Genomic DNA, 19,199 nt, shown 5'->3' on the forward strand with positions numbered 1-19,199 from the left:
CAAAGCAGCTTTCTGGGGCTTTCTGCTCAGTCTTTCCCCACTTCAGACATTAACTAGCTTGCAATCAAAACGTAACCTGCCCAAAACAAAAGATGACCAAAGAGGCAAAAGGGCACGCGCGTTTTGTTGCTTGCACCTGATTAAGACTCTTGAGCTTCCCCATTCCAAATTCTTACATTTGCTGGCATGCATTCATGAAGGGCAGGCTTTTATGAGACTCGGGGAAGGCAGATCTGTGTAATTCAGTGGCACCTTCCTTGGGCCCTGGAGAACACGCTGGTAGGAAACTTGTGCGAGCAGTTGTGTAGCAACAGTCGGTGTGTAGCAGTACAATTAATGTCTGAGACACCTTTCTTTTTATTCCTGACCAAGAATTCTTCAATGAATATGGATTCTTTTTAATATGAACTTGGCTAGTCAAATTACTGTATTTTAACAGCTTAAGGTCAGAAGCTGCTATTTTTCAAGTACTGAAGTGAAGTCTGGAGGAAACAGTAGTAAAGTGCAGGGGATATGTTTTTCTAAAGCTGCATTTAACTAGTAGGTTGCAGTTCAGTGTGAAACAGGGTAGAGTACTTTGCAGCTGGAGTTTTAGGTTTGGCTGATGATTTGGGCTGTTCTTGTGTCTGTCTGATGGGTGCTGTGCTGCTGAAAGGCTGGTAGAGGTATAATGATCTGCTAAAGCTAAATCACTTAACCTGATTTAGCTATATGAGGAGAAAATTGAAGGGCAAAAGCCCAACTAGATCTCTACTGGATCAAACACTGGCTGGATAGCAGGGCCCAGAGAGTGGTGGCTAATGGAGTTAAATCCAATTGGTAGCCAGGGCTCAGTACCGGGCAACTCTTCTTTAATATCTTTATTAATGTTCTTGATGAGGAGATTCAAAGCTCCCTTAGTAAGTTTACAGACACCACCAAGTTATCTGGAAGTGCTGATCTGCGGGGGAGGCTCTTCAGAGGGTCCTGGTAAGGCTGGATCGATGAGCCAAAGCAAATCATATGGGCTTCAACAAGGCCAAGGGCTGCAGCAATCTCATGAAGCACTACAGGCTTGGGTATGAGTAACTGAAAAAGTTTTGGTGGTCTTAACCAGACCAAACAGTGCAAAATTCATGATGCTAATTTTCCTGCTATTGAATGCCAGCAAGATGATACCTGGCATCAGCCTCACTGTTGGCTTTGTAAAGCAGTCTTTCAGGAAGCAGTGAGCAGGGCACTCTTGACTGCAGGAGCAGGAACGATCTGTGAAGCTACATTTATGACCTGTGTAAGAGAAACTGTTTTTCAGAGCTATGTTGGACAGTCCTTAATCTTGTCTGCAAGAGCAGAGGAGGAAACTGGCTTCACATGTACATGAGACATTCTATGATTCTATGAGAGTCTATGTGCTTGCTGCCTGGAGTCTCTGATGAACCATCGTACAGTCTGTTGGAGAGTACAAATAAACCAGGAAGCCTCTTAGCATGCCTTTCTTGTCTTGCTATTTAATGAGTGTTCTCATTTGCCTTTTAAAAATAATCATTACAGGAGACTGAAAATAACAAGGAGTGGCAGCCTGTACCTGGTGGGCTTTTTAGCTGCAGAAGACCTTCAGGGATGATCTTTCTGAGGTCTTTATGCTAGATGGATGTAGTTTGAACTGCAGTTTCTCAGGAGAGTATTGGTGGATGAAAACTGTTCTCTGTTGCATTGCAAATCAGTGATGAGTGCCTCATGATCTCATCCAAAGCCAAAATGAAGAATGTGTGCAGCTCCTAGTATAGTGTGTGAAGTGCAAAGTAGAGAGGCCCTTCTGTTTGCTTCATAGGACACTTGTCTCCTTATTTTGGGGATAATGATTAGTTGTAGAGATGATAATTAGTCTCCTTTTCTATCTACTGTATTGCTGGATTGACCTAATTGAACATAGTTTATTCATTGTCTAGTTAAAAGTTTTTTGAGTCCTTGGTGGTTCCTTCTTGGCTAGAGGAACATGCAGAGAAGTCAGGTGGGAAGAGGGTTGTCTTTCACTTGCTGATGCTCCAGTTCCTGTCTTCTTGGTAAGAAAGGGAGCCAAACCATGCCAGTTATTGCCTTCTAGATGAACTTTATGACTTTGAAATGTGAGTATGTTTTGGGATGTGTAAGACATTGACTTTTTACAGCCTGTCAGAACTCTACAGGGGTTTGAGTAGCTTCATTCATTGCAACTTTATGCTAGTCTGTTCCTTTCAAAATGATGGCTCAGTGATGGAAAATCAATATGGTTATTAATTTGTCTTTCAGAGGTTTTTATCTGAACAAGTTCTCTTTGCATTAGTCTTTTTAAAAAGCTAGGTTAGAAGCAGATTTTATGCCTAGGCTTCTGCTGTCAGATTGATGAAAATGTAGTGTTTCCTCCTGTTCCTTCTCTCTAACTGTTGGTGATCCCACTCTGAAGCTGTCCAGGAAAGGCTCTTCTATTCTTGATTCAGACACTTCCTTAGAAGGATTTGAGACTGAAAGGAAAATTAGGGAGGTATTTTGGAAGAGAAGAAGTTAGGGTATTGCTTGTGCTTGGAAGGAGAGAAGTGCTTTTTTTTTTTTTTTTTGCTGCACTGATTGCATTCTTCAGAAGTCTCAGCTCTCAGAAAGTAGCTTGGCCATGTCCTTGTGGAGATGATGCTAGTGCGTTTTTTATGTTGGTTTATTGTTGGTTTTGTGGTTGGTTGGTTTGTTTGTTAAGACCCTAGCCCATTCTTTCCCTTATTTTTAGCTTTGTACTGTGAAAGTACACACTGCACTTTTCTTTTCACATGCTCTGCTGAGAAAAGACAAGTGAAAAATCAAAGTAAGCCATCAAATCTTAGTAATTTTTTTCTTACTAGGGGGGACAAGGTGAGGCAGAAAGTTGAAATGGTCTGTTTGTACCTGATTACACAGGCCAGTATCCATGTTTTTCCCACCTGAAAAAGAATTCTGTCATGATTTTTAGAAGAGCATCATAAGCACACAAAATTAACTAAAAATTAATTCAAGTGCTGACTGGTAGGACAGCTTCCTTTGGGTATATATTTGCAAGATGAAACACTTCTGAAGGCAGAACAGAGAGGCTGAGTACTCAGAAACCTTGCTCTGAGATGAATGTATAGTGAATAGAAATGTAACAGGGATCTGTCCTTGCTGTCCTTTGCTGGCCACTTCATCCTACCCAGCCATGGCAGGAACTGGTTTAGAGACAAACAATTTTGAGATAAGTGTTTGTCCAAGAGCCAGCTTACTTACACCTTTCCTTTTGGAGGTGACCATGAAGAGAGATTGGCACAACCCAAAAGGAACTTCAAAGTCTGAATCTGATGCAGATTCTTTAGACAAGTTTGTGTTTGCCTTCACATAGGGAAATATCAGTCCAGTTACAAGTGATCGTCTTCATGGTACTGTGCATGGGAAAACACAAATCCAAATGCTGTTACTGTTTTGTTTGCTAACATTCTTTTTAATATGAAACTTTAATATTAAACAAAACATCATAGAAGTTTTATTGCTTAGTAATAAAATCAAGTAAATGAGTCAGTTGGTCTCTATTGTAATCTAATAACCTAATATTTACAGTAGATAACGTATCAAATTTCTGTTAACATATTCTTAAACTAATAAAAATAATTAGCTGTCTTTTGGGGCAAAATGGCAATGAAGTCTGTTCTCATCTATAAACAGGTTTCTCAAGAAAATGTTTTTTTTAAAAACCTCTGGCTTATATCCAGAGATATTTAATAAGGAACATGAAATACTTGCTCTGTCTTTGATTTCAAGTTTCATTGCTGGCCTTCCGCCAGTATTGGGGCTGATACAAAGCACAATGGAATGCCAAGCCTGGAATACAAACAAAAGAGGATCTGCTAAAAGTCCTTGTTTCTTCTTGTGTGCTTTATTGTGTCAAAGATTAGAAAGAGGAAAACATAGACATGGGGTCAAGCTGAACTGCAGCCCAAGGACGGAGCCCTCTCAAAATATTGTTGGAAAGCCTAAATAACCTCCAGATTGTTGCTGGGGTTGTTGGAATCTGCTGCTGGATACCAGTCTTTAGACTGGAGAGTGTAGTGTTATCTTGTTGGAATGAACTGAGGACATTTAGAAGCTGAAAGCTTGTAGGGAACTGAAAGCTACCTCTTGGTTTCAGTGCTTCTCTTTTCCTTCTGCAATTGTTCCATTTTCAGGTTCATACCTGGTAGTAGCTTATCTGCTATCAAATTCATAGAATCATAGAATCAACCAGGTTGGAAGAGACCTTCAAGATCATCCAGTCCAACCTAGCACCCAGCCCTATTCAGTCAACTAGACCATGGCACCAAGTGCCTTATCTAGTCTTGAACACCTTCAGGGACGGTGACTCCGCAATGGAGATCCAAACAACACAGACTATCATGAGAAGCGATGCATAGTTATAAAGACCTGAGAGCATTTTGATGCTCCTGCCCCTTTAACAGCTTCAGCAATGAACTGCTACCTCTGTTCAAGTAGGAAATACCTATACAGATATATTGACCTTATTCTGCAACTTCTCTGCTTCACATGGGAGTCTCTTTCTGGATTCTGTTGAGAGAACTGTAGCCCATCCCCAGACTGGCTCTAGGAGACACTTCAGGTCCCAGTCTTTTCCTCTACTAAAATGATGCAGATCCTCACTGTTGTAGTGGCAGTCTTGGAAAACAGTACCTAAAATATGTTTGATTCTGAGAAATTTCCTGGTTTTATAACACGTTCAAGCTCCTCTCTGTGTGTGCGAAGGGGCTGTAGCCTCATACTGTACACTCAGTACAGTATGAGAAATCACTCACTAGGGAGTCAGCTAAGATGCTCATTTTTGTTGGCACATTGCCTGGTGTAGCATGGCCTTGGAATCAGGCCTTCATTCCTGTTAGACCTCATTATGGGGTGTCAAGCTGACTGCTTGGATGCTCACATAATGCAGTTTAGAGTTATAACCGTTATAAAGTACTGTGAAGTTCTGTATAGGAAGCATAAAAAGCAAAGCTCCCTCTGGAAGTACTTAGGGTGATATGAGCCAAAATAACAAGTGGAACACACCTAACCCAGGGAAGTGAGAATAGCCCTCAATGCCAAGATGAGCAGCAGGAAGATCTGGGAAGGTGCACAAGGTGTTAGGAGAGGGAAAAATCATTCCTTCTTTGGAGGGGAGTGAAGGGATGGATGCCATAGGCTGGATAAATAGGTATTGGGGGAGGGATTAATATTTCCAGAGTAGGGACTTGTCCTGAATGGAAATACAGGAAGCTTCAGTTCAAGGTGAAACCAGAGACTAGTCAAGACAGAGTGTGGTCACTACAGTGCAGAAGGAATTGGTGGAGCACACATCAGAAACTGCATGGGATATTTGCTGCCAGATCTATGCTGAGTCATGTTTTGAAGCTCAGTGAATGAGTACCCACTGCCCCACCAGGGTATTTGCTGTCTGTCCTCTTGGTGTGGTCGTGAAGACGCACACTGTGGTAGCTCCTCACCTTTTATGCTGAGGCATAAAAGGACTAAAAGAGCTGTCATATATTATGCCTTAGGCATGTTGAGGTACTGAAGTACAGTTTCATGATCAGCAAGTTTAAGCTAATGCCCTAATCATGAGATCATCCTAGTTCCACAGGTGCTGCAGAAAAGGGCATGTGCATAGACACACTCTACCTCTTAAAAAAATATTAAGACAATTAATGCCTTCTGTATTTGAAATCTGACTGCTTTCTTGACTCCTTGGTGTCTCTGGGCAGGAGACTCATGAAAACTGTTCTCAGGATATTCATGACTTGAACAATGCTTCTGCTCTGATGAGCTGAAAAGTAAAACAATGATAGATGCTAACTTTGGAATGTTTGTCTGATACTGGAAAGGATAAGACGGATGATAGTTTGTTCAATTGATTATGGAGCCAGGCTGGGGCAATGATAAAGGAACTCAACTTCTGTTCTGAGAAAGAGAAGAAAGTTTTGCTGGGTTTGCAAAGGCAACACTGGGTAGCTGTGTTCATGGCCAGGATGCAGCAGTACAGTCATGACCTCAGTGAATGGGTAATAGAGTTCCCAAGCTAAAGATCCTTGGGAACATTGACTTTCCTTTGTTCTCGTAGTCAGGAGAGAAAAATAAGAACTTGGAGAAGTAGCAAGATAGATGCTTTCAAAACTCAGTGAAGAGACAGTGAAGCATCGTCTTTTCAGCTTTGCAAAAACAATCCCAGCCCTTATCATCCATCTCTTAACACTGTCTTCAGACCAACTAAGGGACAGCAGTAATAACAACATAAAAGAATCCAGAGGTAGTTTTGAGCTTAGTTTAGATAGTTGTGAAGTTCACGTGCAGAAATTCAATGCAAAGCTGACCCCAAGATAGCAGAGTATCATCTCTCTTCTCCTAATTGCTTTTCTTAGCCCTGCTCACAGCTATTACTGTGGCACTTTGCCAGCAGCTCCCCTCTGTGTTGATATGGTGGCAGCACAGGTTTCACTGCTGATGGTAAGTCCATAGGAGAAATTTGCCATCCTAAACCAGTTAAAGACTCTGTTTGACTCAAATATCAATGTCCAGACTGTCCAGTGACTTCCTGTGTTGCCGCTGTCCATTTGCCTCCTCTTGAAGAAAAGGTGGACAATGAGGTTTTTTATGTTGTCTATTCTCTTCCTCATAATATTTCCACGTTCTGCAGCCAACCTAATGCCTTTTGGGTTTTTCTGCTGTGTACTTGTTTTGCAGGAGTATATTGATGCTCACCCAGAAACCATTATCCTGGACCCTCTTCCAGCTATTCGTACACTTCTGGACCGATCCAAGTCTTATGAGCTAATTCGGCAAATAGAAGCATACATGCAAGGTAGGTCAATATCTGCTCTTCCTGAAGGCTTTTTTTGTGACTAGAGAAGGAAGCAGCTGGCTTCTGGAGGCTTGATATGAGGTTGAAGTAGTGGTTTTGGGCACCTTGTGTTCTGTGTCTCCATGGGAGCACAAACATTGAAGCATTCCTGTGTCACAGCATTGCCCTCTGGAATCCTGTGCTCTTCCCTTTCCATCTGCAAAGGAGAAGTTTGAATCTGCTTGAAAATGTGATGTGGATTTAACAAGGAGCACGTTTACTACAGTGAGAACTCCCAGAAACCTGGCAAACATTGTCTTTTTGTGTGTGCTGGTAAATTGAAACAACTGCTCAAACTTAGCAGCTTGTGATAAGAGTCCTGAGGCCTGAACTTGAGAGAGATTTATGGAAGAAGAAAAACTTGGTTTGAAAGAACTGAAAGAAATTAAATTGTAAACAAAACTTTTGCAAAGAAATGGAAGCCTATGGCAGAAGTTAATTACTAAGAGAAAGATAAATGAACTTCCAGTGTGCCCAACGTAGACTGCTACCTTTAACTAGCATAATTTCAGTTATATTCCCATGTTTAGAAATGATGCCTCTTCAACTTGAAGAATTCTAGTATCTTACAGTTTTAACCATTGTAGCTGCTATTTCTGTGACTATTATATTCTTGAAACATTTGTTGGCTTTTGAGTTTAAATCTAGAGTAGCTCTTGATGTAGCCATCATATTTGATGTAGCTTTCATACGTTAGAAATACTTGAGGGGAATTGTGTTAGTGAAATACATTCTAAGGGGGTGTTACTGGAATTACCATTATGATTGTGTTGCCACTATCTTGATGAGCACATAAAAATTGATGAGCTTCCTATGTTTCTGGATTTATAGACAGACTGTTTGCATCTGACATGTCTGGCCCCAGTGACAGTGTCTACATAAAAGTGAGAATAATAATTCTCAACACCCTCCTTTGTCTCTTGGAATCTCTTTAGAAGAAAATGTTCAATTAGTTCAAAAGGATTTTGTTTTGGAGTGATTATAACATCTTGTGAGTGAGAAAGTGGTGCTGAGGAAAACCTGTGCTCTGAGGTGTGGGTTAGGACTTTGTCCTAGCAGCAGATAGATCCAGAAGGTTATTTGTTCTTTTCCTTAGATTGCTACCGTTATTGTTATCTCTGAGAACAGTGTTCAGGAGAGCATCCATTTTTTGCAGGAGGTTTGTTTTGCACATATATCACCCACTGGTGAAAAAGAATTAAGGGTTTAAGGGGGAAAAAGAGAAAAATAGGTTTCTGTTCAGTTAAAACTGACCCTTTAAAGAGAAGCTATAATAAAGTTGAGGGATGAAGCCATGAAAAGCTTCACCTATTCTCACTGGCTGCTTCAGTGTTAGGTGACCATATCTCCCCTATTCCTGTGCTCACCCACCCCACACATCCTCCTCAACCTCATCTTATTTCTGTGTCCTCAGGAGAAACATCCTGACAGAGACCTTGAACCAATTTTGTATTTAGCTAGGGAAGTCTCAGGAGAGTTGAGCAATTGGCTAACTTTTCGTTCCAACCTAAGCCTCTGTATTGCAGCACATGGTGATCTGCAGTGAGATAACAGTTACATCCCTCTGGACAGTGTTGTGGGTTTTCCTTACCTCCTTATTTTCACCTGCTAAATTATGTTCTCTGCTTTGCAGCTGTTATGTCATATCCCAAGGCTATTCACAGATGTATTACTTCTGTTTCAGTTTTCTATCTGTGAATAGCATGAGGCCACATCTTTTTTGTTCTGGAATTTCAAAATGGAAGTCACTAAAAGAAAATAAAATCCAAGTCTTCAGCTAGGAAGTCTCTTTATCTAGAGAACCCAGTTGATCACGGGATACAAAACTGATGGGGTGAGTTAAGTTCAGTGCAAGGGATTATCTCTTTCAAAGGAATGTCATGAACTCAGGAGTGTTGACTGTGTGTGTAATGAGAACTCTGCTGTTAGCAAACTAATTTTGGATTCAGAGACTCAGGACCTCTATTTGAATTATTTTTTAAAGAAATTATAAGTAAGTATAATTGTTATGATTTTCATTTTGGACCTATTTTCATTCCTGTAGACCTTACAAGAACTGTAAAAAATAAAGATTTGCACCATTTGAGCTAAAGGAAGGTTGACCACATGCCATGCTGACTCCAGTTTTTATGGTGGTGCTGAATTCTCCTCCCTCTGTGTGGCCAACACCTTTGAAAACAGCAGATGTTGCTGAGTTGACTGTTGTTCTGCAGCAGCAGGCCCCATGTTCTATAAACAGCTTTATTTTAAATGTAATTCTCTTTAAATGTCTCAGATGATGCCTTGACTGTCCTTTTGACAGGGAGTTCTCCGTGCTTCCAGAAAGAACAACTCCTTATTTGAGGCATCTGAAAAGTGGGCATCTGGACATTGTTAGGCTTTCTGAACGTCCTGTAGCTTGCTCTTTATTGAGTCAAGTCTCTGTGTGATAAGTACTTTGATCCAGCCTCCTGAAAAGGAGCTGGAAAGATGCTTTGTGGCATGCTCCTTGTTTGTGCTAGTGCAATCTGTGGCTGCTAAAGGAACTGAGGTGAAGGAGAACTAATAACTAGGCAGGGATTATATGTCTAGCCTGAGGGAAAGGACAAGGTTGATCTTGGGCTTTCTCTGTCCTAGGCTGACACTGTAACTACTCAGCCTTTGTGGAAATACAAGGTTTGCACATTTTCAGAATCGTTGAGGTTGGGAGAGTCCAATTCCCTGCTCAAAGCAGGGTCCTCCAGAGTTGATTCCCTGCATCCATGTCCAGTTGAGTTTTGTGTATCTCCACATGACTGCATGATCTTTCTGGGCAACTTGCACCAGGATTCACCTTGAACCTGGTGTGCTAGTGTGCAACTAGGAGTTGCTGAGGTGACTTGGAGGGGTTGTTGTTTTCTTCAGTCTAGATAGCGATGTCTCCCTTGAAAGGAAGTGAGATGATATTCTAGGGGGGGGAAGAGATACTTTTATTTTAGTACTGATTTAAATGGATTCTTTTTTGGAAGTAATAGTCTGACCAGGGCTGTGACTTCCTCTTTTCCTGTTCTCTGTTATTTTGAGTGCAAGCTCTAAAAGATCTAATCATTCAGAAACCTTTGCTTCTGAGGCTTTTTAAAAAGCTCTGAAAAAATAAAGGTTGCATTCCCAACTTCTGTCTTACATAGCTGGCAGGTCTATTTTGAAATAAATCACTCAACAGAGTGATTTAGTATAGCAGTTGAGTTCTCTCAGCAGCTGTATTGCTTTACTTATCTGTGAAGAATTAGCTGTAATATGAAAGTGCTCTAAGATCAGGCTTTGGTAATGTTTGTTGTGAGTTTAGGAGCATCGCTTAATAGTAATTTCATTTTTAGCAGGATATTGTATGGCTGGAGCCATGTATCCCTAAGCTTTAACCTTATAAATAAAACCTAAGTTCTCTGAGACACTGTTGTAAAGCTGTGATCCAGCAGCCTCAGAATTGAAGTTAAAGCTTTTTTAATTATGCTTAAGATGCTAATAGAAAATCACTGTCACTAGGAACTAACTAGCCTTTTTACATGGCATTTTTAGTTTTAAGGTAAAAGTGCTTTAAAAATCTCTACATATCTTACAAGTAATAATAAAAATGGAAGAAATTAAACCACAGCTGGGGTAAATATGCTACTCAGTGCTCTACCTAGTTAGTGTTCCCATCTGATAATCAGCTTCCTTTGTTGTCTCAAGTGGCTTAGTTTTCTTCAGTAATGTTTGAACTTCAGATACTGCAAACCCTGAGTTCATTTATCTGACCATTTCCTCTTTGCCTTTTTCCATGATTTTAAAATCTTCTTGGTTTTAGATCCTTAAATTTAAAACTCCCAAACCTAAAATGTCTACAGAAACAAGTTTTCATGGGGTTCCTCTAAAAGAGAGAACTCCTGCATGAACCAGGCTGTGACTCTTGACTTTCTCTAATAGTCTGTTTTGAAGTATGGTGACTATTCTATTGGAATACTCTACGTAGTATAAAACCCTTTAGCTGTGATATTTTCATCCCAGTGTGTAACTGAATTAATTTACGTTTGACTGTTTACTATTATATGAGATGTTGTATCTGCTGTGTGCTCTCCTTTCTGATTTTGGGGAATATTACAGAAGAGATCACTGCATCCTTCTCTTTTCCGTGGATTTCTTTTATCAGATTCTGTCTATCTTACAAATACTCCTTGAACAACTGCATGTATCTTTTGTGACTGAGAGAGGCTCAGCATGATGTAACGGGTAAGGCACTTCATTTGAGGCTCAGATTTTTCTGCTTTGTGCTTCTGACTTGTGTGACTTTGGGTACAGCATGTTATCCCCATGTGTTCAGTCTTCTCTTGACACACATCTGTTTGCCTCTTTCCTTTGGGTGACTTTTTTCTGGGCAGGAACCATGCACTTATTCTGATACAGTGAGCCTCTGATGCCAAGCAGTCTGTAGGTGCTCTTTTAAGAGAAACTGTAGATCAATTGTTGAGTAGAAAACTGGGTATTTACATTTCAGTGCCAAAGTAGGTAGTCAGGTTTCATTTTTTGGAAGCTATTGGAGCAGTTACATTCCTGGAGTGGTGCATACCCAAAAATTCTCAGTCAGGCCACGCAGTTACAAGTGCCTGAAAACAGCTGTATATACATAGTGCTGTACATTTACCTTTTGGAACTGTGGCCTCTACTCTCTGTGCTCTACTTTTCATATCAGTTTGGGTCAGAAGGGATGAAGAAGAATAGTTACACAGGTCAACTTCACACATCTCTACCTTTTTTTGAAGTTCCTAAAAAAAGGAAAAAATATTTGGTTTTAATTTGAAGGCTCTAAATTACCCACCTGAGCCTTACTTGCTTATGTAGGGATGTATCAGAAAAACATCTAAGTTAGAGGACTAATGTTAGCTACTGCAAATAACAGCACTGGTTTTTGAATGCAAAACTCTCCCTTGTCGATTGTGGACTCTCTTTTCACCAAGAAGGCGTGCAAACAGATGCCTCATTACCTTGCTTCAAGTGTGGTGCATGGTCACTCACTGCCTTTCAACGTCTATCTGAAGGCTAGTGTACATGCTCGGAGGGAAGTAATTGGAATGAGATTAATGATCTCTCTGACTGGAAGGATTTTGTCCAAAGCACATCAGCAAACAGCAGTGTTTCTCGTGGCAGTGTTCTGTACCCTGGCTGTCAGCACTTGGTAGGTCTCAGCTCTGCTGTCTCAAATTGCAAAGGCTGGGGGACTTCTGACACACAGAGGTGTTACATGACATCTTTCGCGGGAGATCTCATTCATTCATCTAGGATGGAGTTGACAAAGTGGCATCAGTGTGCTGGTGGTACAGTGAAGAAGCCCTGGCTTTGAAGTGTAAAGTAGGCAGCTGCTTGTAAAGGACTAATCCTATCCTGAGAGAGTTGGCAAGGAGAAGAAAGCCAGAAGGAAACCTGGAACCTCCTATCTTGTACCATTGCATACTCCTGTTCCTGTAGTTTACAAAAGGCTTTTCTAAGATAAGAACGCTGTAAGTTAGCTGTTTTGTAAACAGAAAGTACAAACAGACTCCTTTCCTTTCCTGCCTACGTTTCTCCTTCTCAGGTTTTCATCACTTTTACCTGTCAGGTCTTTCCCAACTTGGGTGGGAGGGACCCAGAGAGCTGAAGGCCCTTCCTGAAACGAGATCTCGGTTCTCCCATCCAGGAGTGGCAGTCTGCTGGTCTGCTACCACTGACCTACTAGGATACATTGCCCTGCCGTTCAAGCTGACTCTGCGGTCCAGAAGACACGAAAGTCAGAGAACATTTTTTGTGAAACAAAACATTTTTGTGGTTTCATCTCAGTGTGCTAGACAGAACTCCTTGAACAAATGAACAGCTTCATCCTAGTAATCTTGATGGTCACTGAGTTTTCAAAATAAGCCTGTCTCTAAAGTTCAGATGTTACACTTAGATTTAATCTTTAAAACTTGTGTGCTTTTGAGGCTACATATTGGCCTCCATCTCACTTTGAGTCTCCTTTACTTCTCTGAATCTAAAAAGAAACAAGACTGGGCCTTTGATTCATTTATTGCATACCAGCATTGGAAACTTTAAGTATATGCCTACTACATACATCATTTGAAAGCATTTATTTTATTTGATAAAGCTGACAATGTGGAAAAGTTTATAATCATTTGTACAAGAGCTTCTGTGAGTTCTGTGTTTGGGTTTTGAGTGGATCTGAAGAATGACTGAATCTGCTTTTATGGGGTAAATGATACAAGCCATAACTCAGCTACATTTGCATGGGGCATTCCTATGGAATCTCCAGTTGGAGTTTTAAGAACAGAACATGGATTAGTTCTTGAAGATTATTTGCTCTAAAATTAGGAAAGGAGGACTGAGTATTCTTCTTGTCATTTTGAAATCTTCACTAAATAAACGGGAGGTTTTAAATTCCAGCACAGTTGTGCTTCGAGTTATTCTGACCCTCTTGTGCAGAAATTTCCATGTCTGGCATACTACAGGAGATACTTTTCCCAAATATTTAGGTGCTATAAAAAGTAAGGAAGAGCCAATTAAAGATAAATTGCTTACAATGTCAATATGAAACTTGGAATACTTTTTTGAGCAAGTTTCTACTCGTATTTTCATAAGATCAAGAAACAGTAGGTCTTCATCTGATTGCAAACCAGAGTTTAGCTGGTATAGCATTTTTCCAATCTGGTGTGATGTGTCCATGTCACTTTTGTTGCTGAGGAAGCCGTTTATTTTAAGGTGTATTGCAGTAGTCTAGTGTGGACAAGAAAAGTATCATCCTTCACATTTCCTTAGACAAGTGTCTAGCCAGTGTGGGAGACCCCTGGTTAGGTTCTAATCTCGAGAAGAGTCCAGCAGGACCTTAAGGCTTTATCAGTCTAGAATGGGGCCAGCTGATAACAGTACATGACAAGGATGCTTTCATTTACAAGGGCCCCTCATATTTAGTCTAAAAGTACTATCAGCCCCCATTTCACTTATCTGCTGGCTTTATGTGACTGTTAGGACATTTAAGTGTACCAGAAAAAAAAATCATGAAAGCTTGAGTGCCTTTATCTTCTTTGATGTCAGTAGTTGATTCTGTCTTATGAATTTTCCAAATGGCTTTCTAAAGATAGAGTGGAAAAGGCTGCAAGCATAAAGATTGAGTATAGGGACTTGAGATGATCTGAGTCTCGTGTATAATTTATTATTTGGTGGAACCAAACCTCTATGATCACTTGCTTGATAGTCTTCCTAAATAAGGTCATTTACTTATCACTGTTATTTGGTACGCTACACCACTAACATCTTGCCTTTTTTTCCTCCTTTCTGGGGTACTCTTTTTACAGTAGTGCCTGGAAAGTGCTGAGTTTTCATTTTTCTGATATTTAGATGCTGCAGATAGGGTGGAAATAGAGATCCAAATGCAGCCATACAGATGGGGCAGAAATAGAGGTCCAAATGCAGCCATAAGCTGGTATGGCTGTATGGAGACAACTCTTCTGGGTGTCAATAATCACAGCTCAGGTCACTGTACTGCATTTCTTAAAGGAAGCGAAGCTGATTCTGCAGGACTCAGCAGTATGTTTTAGCTGGGCAGTCACATTACTCTGGCTATATGACTTCTGGGTTGGAGATGGCTTAATTCTTCTTTTTTGGGATGCTGAGAGAGGAGCTGTGGGCTGGTTGCACCTGTTCATGTGACCATGGTGGAGCAGGACCAAGGATTTCTTTCCTGGTGGAGAAATCTGCAGGATGAGTTTGTCACTTCACAAGGGCGAGGCAGTTGAGCGATGCACTCCTGAATCAGAAGGCTCCATTTGCCTTGCGGCGCCAGGCAACCACACATTCAGCCTAAAGCTCTAAATTGTATAATTTGCATAAGATATTAGGCAGAGAAGCACAATGGGACAGATGCTAATTGCTGATTTGGGAATCCTTACAAGCATTTGCTAGGAGATAAACTGAAGTTACTTCAGTATTGAGCAATTAGTGTTGGCTTTCTAGAAAAAGTGTATCACAGCAACTGATTTCTTGTACCCTGTAATCTGCTGCTGGTATTGTTACTCTTGGGGACAGGTTTTTAATTCCTACTTAAGAAATGTTTTTTTATACTGCTAGTTTTGTCAGGAAGGCTGTCAAGGTGCAAAGAACAGAGACTAACAATATCTCTGTCCAGAGGAGCAAGATCTGTTCTTATGGATTTCCGTGTTGTGAAGTTAAGGTGCAAACGAGAACAGATAGCACCACAGAACTGTTTATTAAAGGATCAAGTTAGACAAAACAGAGGGGGAGAGGGGAAAAGGGGCAGAGAGAGAGATAAAGAGAATGATGGAGAAGAGAAGAAGGAGCAGAGAAGAAAAAGAGCTGTGATCAGTTTACCCTCAGTCACAGGTGGAGGGGAGAGAGAGAGAGCAGGGTGCATGGCCCAAGGACGATCTTCTGTGGAGTTCATCAGGGGTTCTTCTGGTGGTGGTGCAGCTCTGGTGGTCTGGTGGTGGTCCACCCTTGGTGGTCTGGTGGAGGTCTGCCTTTGATAGTCCGGTAGAAGTGCCCCCCTTTGGCAGGCATTCCTGCTGCCTTTTATGCCGTTATCTGCCCGGTGTCCAGCTGCAGCTCCCCAGGAAGCCTTCCTGTGTATCCTCCTGCATCCGCAGGGGTCTGGTGCCTCCGGCGGGCGCCCTCCGCCCCCTCCCTGGCTGTACCTGTCCATACCCTGACTACACATCAGCCTTTTCTCTTCGGGGCAGCTGAGATAAGACCTAGGCATCCTTGGCCTTCCAGCCAGGCTGAGGTCCAGGAGTTTCCAAGGTCTGTTGATTTGCATCCCTGAGCTTTCGGCCAAGCACCTGGTCTGAGTCCCGGAAGGTAATAAAGGCAATCTTTATCTGTGTTGATTAGGGAGAGCCGATGCAATCTTGATCTGTGTTGATTAGGGAGAGCCGATGCAATCTTTATCTGTGTTGATTAGGGAGAGCCGATGCAATCTTGATCTGTGTTGATTAGGGAGAGCCGATGCAATCTTGATCTGTGTTGATGGACAAGAGAGAGGATTTACTCTCCCAAAGGCAGATGCACCCTGGGAGGGGTAGTTCCACCAAGAAAGCTAGCCAGCTCGAATACACTTTCTTTGTATTTGGGTTCAGGGAGATTTATTCAACCGCAAATTCTTGCTCATTCCGTAGATGTGTCATACAGGCACACCAGATTTCAGATGGGGTTTTGTTTGGTTGATTTCTGCTGCCTTTGCAACTTAGAATCGTGAAGGAGTTTTGGGGGGCAAAATCTGTGCTTACGGTTTATTGCAGTTGTCATGAATTTTGACACTGTGTTTTCTAATCAGTCGTTAGGCTGCTAGTTAAAGTGCTAGATCTCCAAATGTGTTTACCTCGATAGCCGAAGTGCTACAAAACATTAGCTAGGTGTTGTAGTCATTCTGAGTGTTGTGTCTTTCAGTGCCACCCCATAATATTTCTATACCTTCCCGTTTGATAAGTTGTTCATGAAATGACAGGCAGTTCTGTATGCGTGGTGCTTCCCCTCAAAGTCCTGTTCTGTGGGGATGTGAATGTCCTAGGCAATAGATCTGACTGTAATTGCTTCTGGTTTTCAGTATTTTGAGAGAAAATAGTATTAGAAGGGGTCAGAAAACATCGATTTTATTTGCACTGAATAAATCATCATTTATAATGAACCTGAAAGTGGCCATTTTCTTTTGTTCTGGTGATGATTACATGGGAGAAGAGACCAAGCCCTGCTTTGCTGCAGCCTTGTTTCAGGTTGTTGCAGAGAGTGAGAAAGCCTCCCTCTAGCCTCCTTTACTCCAGGCTAAACCCTAGTTCCCTCAAATGCTCCTCAGGTTCTCTGTACTCTTCACCAGCTTTGTTGCCCTTTTTGGGGTGCGCTCCAGCACTTCAGTGTCTGTCTTGTAGTGAGGGACTCAAAGCTGAATGCAGCATTCAAGGTGCAGCCTCACTAGTGCCAAGTGCAGGGGGACAATCACTTCCCTACTCCTGCTGGCCATACTATGTCTAATAGCAGCTGTGATGTTGTTGGTCTTCTTGGCAGCTTTGGCATACTACTGGCTCATAATCAGTTGGCTGTTGATCAGCACCCCCAGGGAACATTCCAGCCACTCTGCCCCAAGCCTGTAGTATTCCATGCAGGACTTGGCACTTGAACTTCATACAGTTGGCATTGACTCATCCAATCCAGCCTGTCCAGATCCTTCTGTAGAGCCTCTCTACCCTCAAGCAGATCAACACTCATGGCCAACTTGGTGTCATCCACAAACTTGCTACTGGTGCACTAAATCTCCTCATTCTTATCACTGATAAAGGTATTAAGTTGAACTGGCCCCAGAGCCCTGGGGAACACTGTTTGTGACTGGCCAACAACTCCATTCACCACAACCCTTTGAGGATGGCCATACAACCAGTATTTCCCCCACTGAAGAGTACATCCACCCAAGCCGTGAGTGACCAGGTTCTCCAGGAGAATGCAATGGGAAACAGTGTCAAAAGCTTGTTCAGGCAGGCAACATCTGCACCTTTCCCTCAACTGCTAAGCAGGTCACCTTGTCATAGGAGATCAGGTCCATCAAGTAAGACCTGCCTTTCATAAATGCATGCTGACTGAACCTGAGCACCTGGTTGTGCTGTATGTGCTGTGTGATGGCAGTCAAGATGATCTGCTCTATGACCTCCCCCAGCACTGAGGTCAGACTTGACAGGTCTGTAGTTTCCTGGATCCTCCTTCGGGCCGTTCTTGTAGGTGGGAGCCACATTTACTATCTCCAGTCAGCTGGCATCTCCCCAGTTAGGCAGAACTGCTGCTAAGTGATGCGAAGTGGCTTGGTGAGCACTTTATCAGCTCCCTCGCTACCTTTGAGTGGATGCTATCTGGCACCACAAACTTGTGTGTGTCTAAGTGGTGTAGCAGACCACTACTGAACGATTTCCCACTGGATTATACAGTCTTCGTTCTGCTCTCCACTGATTTGGAGCTGACAGATGGCTCAAACACCTGAATACTTAAATATTTGAGAATCCCTTCTAATTTCAAGTGCAAATTGATTTACAGTCAGGTTTACCCACAAAAAGAATTACCACCTTCTTTAACAACACTGATTTTAATCTGCATTGGCCATTTCAGCTTTTATTGGAGCCCTGAATATTAGCACACACAACCCAGCTAATATTGGGACAGAGCTAGGATTCAAAGTGTAATAGGCATTTATGGAATAAGAATCACATCTGGCCATGCACATACTTCTCTGCATCTGGCAGTACTTGCCATATCTTTGTTTATAGCTTTGATTTACCACAGGGATTTTTATCTTTAAGAAAATAAGCAAGTCATACTTCTCTAATCCTAAAATCTCTTTTCCCCCCTCCTGTTTTAGGGACAGGAAAGAATCCTTAAACAAAATTGTCTCCTAAGTGTAATTATACCGAATTTTAGGTCTTTTTTAAAACTGTGTTAGTTTGCTTCATCAAATCATCAATGTTGTGTTTAGTTTAGTTGAAATGAAAGTTTAAAGTTCCTGCCTGGAACTGAAGAGTAAAACAAATGTATTTCTTATGGAATTTAATGTGTCTTGTCATATGCAGCTGATTTTGATCTCTTTTCATTCTGTGACCTCATGCAGTCTTTGTATTGTTTTGTCCAAGAGAATTTCATGTAGTAACTTGGCATACTTGGTTAGATTTTTTAGGGAAATGCATTTTTCCTGTTGTAGAGGTACAGATCCACATGCACTGAATGTCTTTTCAGGCTTTTGGGGAATCTTGTTTTCCTTGAAACCTAAGCATAAGTAGGCTTCCTCTTTTCTCTCTCTCTCTCTCTCTCTCTCTCTCTCTCTCTCTCTCTCTCTCTCTCTCTCTTTTTCTTTTTAAATTTTAAATAACTTTTTTTCCCCCCAACATTTCCTGGTTTGTGCTGTGATATTATGTTTTTTGCTTTGTATACACCATGTACTGCAGCTTCCAAAGACTGAGGTGTTGATGTGTAGTTTTAGTGGCTGTAGGGCATGTATTACTAATCTAAGACACGTCCCATCATAATATTCTTTAGAGCAAGGGTGTTGTGGCTGCCAAGAAGGTACAGAGAGAGATCTGAAGTTGTTGAAAGACAAACTTGTAGAACTTGAGTGTGTTGAGTCTTGAAGGGCTTGAACTTATTCCAAGCCTTTCCAATGGTGCATGGGTAGATAGTAACTTCTCTGTCCCCATGTTTTGTCATTTCACACCTCTGTCTTTCATCAATCTTCTCTTTGCTTTGAAACTTCTCTGAGAGACACTACCTCTTGTCAGGCACTTCACACAGTGCTTGAAATATTCACCTTCCAATGCCACTGCAA

At 41.6% G+C, this 19,199-nt stretch overlaps 2 protein-coding genes across 3 annotated transcripts in view; one reads left to right on the forward strand and one right to left on the reverse strand.

The window, feature by feature from the left end:
- The window catches only part of CHGA (chromogranin A), a 231,296-nt gene that overhangs the window by 148,040 nt on the left and 64,057 nt on the right, over window positions 1–19,199 (reverse strand). The gene's annotated exons all lie outside the window — the stretch shown is intronic.
- Window positions 1–19,199, forward strand: part of ITPK1 (inositol-tetrakisphosphate 1-kinase) — a 145,015-nt gene that overhangs the window by 78,653 nt on the left and 47,163 nt on the right. For both annotated transcript variants that reach the window (XM_064142496.1, XM_064142506.1), the window contains exon 5: window positions 6,718–6,835. In XM_064142496.1, the coding sequence (XP_063998566.1) occupies window positions 6,718–6,835 (118 nt within the window). The remainder of the gene's footprint in view (window positions 1–6,717; window positions 6,836–19,199) is intronic.

Source organism: Pogoniulus pusillus, chromosome 1 (genome assembly GCF_015220805.1).
Source record: "Pogoniulus pusillus isolate bPogPus1 chromosome 1, bPogPus1.pri, whole genome shotgun sequence".
In the NCBI taxonomy this organism is placed as follows: domain Eukaryota; kingdom Metazoa; phylum Chordata; class Aves; order Piciformes; family Lybiidae; genus Pogoniulus; species Pogoniulus pusillus.